This window comes from Egretta garzetta, unplaced genomic scaffold, assembly GCF_000687185.1.
Source record: "Egretta garzetta isolate BGI_Z169 unplaced genomic scaffold, ASM68718v1 scaffold786, whole genome shotgun sequence".
NCBI lineage: Eukaryota > Metazoa > Chordata > Aves > Pelecaniformes > Ardeidae > Egretta > Egretta garzetta.
Window position 1 is genome coordinate 276,384 of NW_009259991.1, and position 3,708 is coordinate 280,091.

The 3,708-nt window shown below is 48.7% G+C and overlaps 2 protein-coding genes across 2 annotated transcripts in view; one reads left to right on the forward strand and one right to left on the reverse strand.

Annotated features, from left to right (window-relative positions):
• The window catches only part of CHPF2 (chondroitin polymerizing factor 2), a 3,728-nt gene extending 1,909 nt beyond the window's left edge, over positions 1-1,819 (forward strand). The window contains exons 3-4 of the mRNA XM_009640571.2: positions 1-50; positions 336-1,819. The exon at positions 1-50 is cut by the window's left edge and continues 133 nt beyond it. Coding sequence (XP_009638866.1) covers positions 1-50; positions 336-1,598 — 1,313 coding nt within the window. The 3' untranslated portion in view covers positions 1,599-1,819. The remainder of the gene's footprint in view (positions 51-335) is intronic.
• LOC104127871 (ATP-binding cassette sub-family F member 2) overlaps positions 1-3,708 on the reverse strand; it is a 27,116-nt gene that overhangs the window by 13,941 nt on the left and 9,467 nt on the right. The gene's annotated exons all lie outside the window — the stretch shown is intronic.

Consider the following 3,708-nt stretch of genomic DNA (forward strand, 5'->3'; position numbering starts at 1 on the left):
TCAGCAGGATCCAGCTGGACAGAGCCTACCAGGAGATCCAGGACCTCCAGGTATGTGGTGAGGGACATCTGCAAAAACTCCTCAAACAAACGGGTTTCCTTTTCTTTCAACAGAGTGAAGTAAGATTATTGCTTTTGTTTGTAGGTGACCATCAGCCAGACACAGGACATAGTCCTGCGTCTCGGAAGTAGCACTTCTGACACCATGTTATGCAAAACTGCTGGTGTGATACTACCAAGATACAGTTCTAGGTGGTGAGGCAGGGCTGGGTGGGAGATGAACTGGACCTCTTGGAGAAAGTGGTAGGAATCAGTATGTGTTCTCTCTTTGCACAGATGCAGATCAGGAACCTGACGTCATTGACCCCTGCGGGTGAGGCAGGCTTGACGTGGCCTGTGGGCATTAATGCCCCATTTCTTCCAAAGTCACGTTTTGAGGTAATCAGCTGGGACTACTTCACTGAGCAGCACCTTTTCTCCTGTCCTGATGGCTCCCCGAAATGTGAGCTCTCTGGAGCCAGCAAAGCAGATGTCAGTGAAATCATTGAGTCCGCACTTGAGCAGCTTAACAGTCGCTACCAGCCTCTGCTGCGCTTCAGCAAGCGGCAGTTGCTGAATGGCTATCGGCGTTTCGACCCCACACGGGGCATGGAATATACGCTGGACCTACTGCTAGAGGCAGTGACCCAAAAGGGCCACAGTCATGTTCTGGCCAAACGAGTGAGCTTGGTGCGGCCCTTAAGTAAGGTGGAAATTATTCCCATGCCATATGTGACAGAGGCCACACGGGTGCAACTGGTGCTCCCCTTGACAGTGCAGGACCTGGATTTTGTGGCAAACTTCCTGGATATGTTTGCTATGAACACGTTGGACACACATGATAATGCCTTGCTGACTTTACTTTTCATCTACCATCCCTATGATGCCCAGCGAGTCAGTCAGGTGGATGTTTTTGCTGGAGTCAAAGCCATGGTAGGAGAGCTGGAGAAACGCTATGCAGAAGTTAAAATCCCCTGGATTAGTGTTAAAACTGAGGTGCCGTCGCAAGTGAAACTCATGGATATAGTCTCAAAAAAGCACCCTGTGGACACACTATTCTTCTTGGCCAGTGTCTGGACAGAAATCAACATGGAGTTCCTAAACCGCTGCCGCATGAATACAATCAGCAATTGGCAGGTCTTCTTCCCGGTGCATTTCCAAGAGTTCAACCCTGTGTTGGTGTACCGTGGTGAGCAGACCGCTTCCTCCAGCACTGACTTCCTGCGGGATGGGCATTTTGACAGACGTTCCTTTGCTGAGGCCTGCTTTTATAACTCTGACTATATGACAGCACGTACCAAGCTAGCAGCTGATATCCTAGACCGAGATGAGGTGCTGGAGAACATGGAGGTATTTGATGTCTTCCTCCACTATTCTGGTCTGCACCTATTTAGGGCTGTGGAGCCAGGGTTAGTGCAGAAATACGCACTGAGGAGCTGCAACCCCCGGCTCAGTGAGGAGTTATACCACCGCTGTGTGCTTAGTAACTTGGAAGGACTCGCGTCCCGCTCACATTTAGCTATGGCCCTCTTCGAGCAGGAGCAGGCCAACAGTACTTGAGGGACTAGTAACATCAAGAGCTTCTCAGCACCTTAACACTTGGCACTTTCCATCCCCTTCCCAGCCTTGCCATGGGTGAAGGGCATGTGAGGTCAAGGGAGGCGGAAGTCTTTCCCAGCCCTGCTCTGTGGCACAGGCATGGGCTATGGAGGGAGGCTGTTTCAGGGGAGGGGGAGTGTGTGTGTGTGTGTGTGTTTGTGGGGGTGTTTTTGTTTGTTTTTTAAATAAATAAAAGTTTCTTTCCAGGCAGATTCATGTGGTTACTTGTAAACGTTACATTACCTGGGATGAGGGATGTAAAACAAGCTGTGGAGTTGATGTCAAGCCACACAAGTCTGCTGAGCAGTGCAGAGGGCGAGTAAATGTGAGCTACGTACTGGAGCAAAGTTACCTTGACTGTGCTACTGTAGCACTTATTGTACCCTCCTGTGTTTGTGTCTTCATTATTTCATTTTTCAAGGAGGCATAAACACAGCTTGTCTAGTTTGCTGCTGGACTGAGCTATTCAATGCACTTTCACTTTGCTGTGTTTGGCTCCTCCACAGCTGCAGAACATTCATTTTTTTGTGTAATTGGGGAAGGTGAAGGCAAGGAAAATTCCCTTTGATGTGCACCAAGCTTACTTCATTTGGGTCGAGCACTGTGGTGTGACACAGGATTGTTGTATGTCCTAGAGAGGACCCAGGAGCTGCCTGAAGGTCCCCAGGAACTCCCTTTCGGCTCTGCAGCCTGAGCAAAGTAAGGAAATAACAGGTATGGCGCTTCTGTCACAGAGGGGCAGATGGCATGGCTGGCAGATCTAACAACTCGGCTTCAGTTTGATTACCTGGGAAGTCCTGCGCCTGTTGAAGCGGTGAGCCTGTGCAACTGTTCTAAGGGACAAAAATTCATCAGCTACACCACACTTCTGATTGGTCTCCTCGCTCTACTCACCTTCAATATACACAGTTTCCATTGGGTGTATCCACCTGTTTTCCATGTGCATCTTCATGGAAGCAGGCAACATGTTTGCTTATTCTCAAGGGCTGTTTTTCCCAGCTGATGTCCATACTTTATTAATTTAATCTATTAAGGGAAGATAAGCTGTCTTTTAATGACTAGCATGGGTTTTCAGTGGGCACCTATGGGAACAGGTTTTTGGCCACACATCACTCCTTAGATCTGATTATCTGAGGGAAAAACGTTGCTGAAAGTTGGCAGGTAACAGAAGTTCACTAGGTGGAAGAAAATGAGGACAGGTCTGTTACACAGAATGATTCAGACTTAGGACAGGTAACTGCAAAATCATTTATCTAGAAATTAAACAGGTCATGTTTTAGATTTCCTTATTCTCTATCAGAGAAGGGACCTCTGGAGTTCATAGAGTTCAACCTCACCCCTGTGCAAAGGGCCAGCTACAGCAGGTGGCTCAGGACTGTCCAGTTGCATTTTCAGTATCTCCAGGGACGGAGACTCCGCAATCTCTCCTAGCAATCTGTTCTAGAGTGTAATAACTTCTACAGTTAAAAAGTTTGTTTCTCATGTTTAAATGGAATTAATTGCAGTTCAGTTCGTGCCCATTGCATCTTGTCATGTCACTGGACACCACTGAGAAGCATCTGCGTCTGCCTTCCTTATCCTCTCCCGTCAACGACTTCTATCCCCGGACAGAGCCTGTTCTTCTCAAGGCTAAATAATCCCCGTTCCCACAGCCTCACCTCTTACGACAGACGCTAATTACTTACGCGTCTTCGCAGCCCTTGCTGGACTTGCTCCAGTATGTTCATGCCTGTCTTGTACTGGAGAGCCCAAAACTGGGCACAGCGCTCCAGATGTGTCTCACCTGTGCTGAGCAGAGGAGAGGGATGGCTGCCCGTGACCTGCTGGCAACACTCCTCCTACTGCAGCCCAGGATGCTCTTGGCCACTTTTGCTCCAAGGGAACACTGCTGGCTTATGTTTAACTTGTTATCCATCAGGACCCCGCCAATCTTTTCACTGCGAAGCTTTCAGCTTTCCAGCTCCTTTCCAGCCAGTATCCTAGAGATCAAGGCCAAAGCCCTCACGTGAACTCCTGAATTTCAGTGTGGTGAGCCTGTGAGCGTGACTAACCCCCCATTCATGGCTTCATA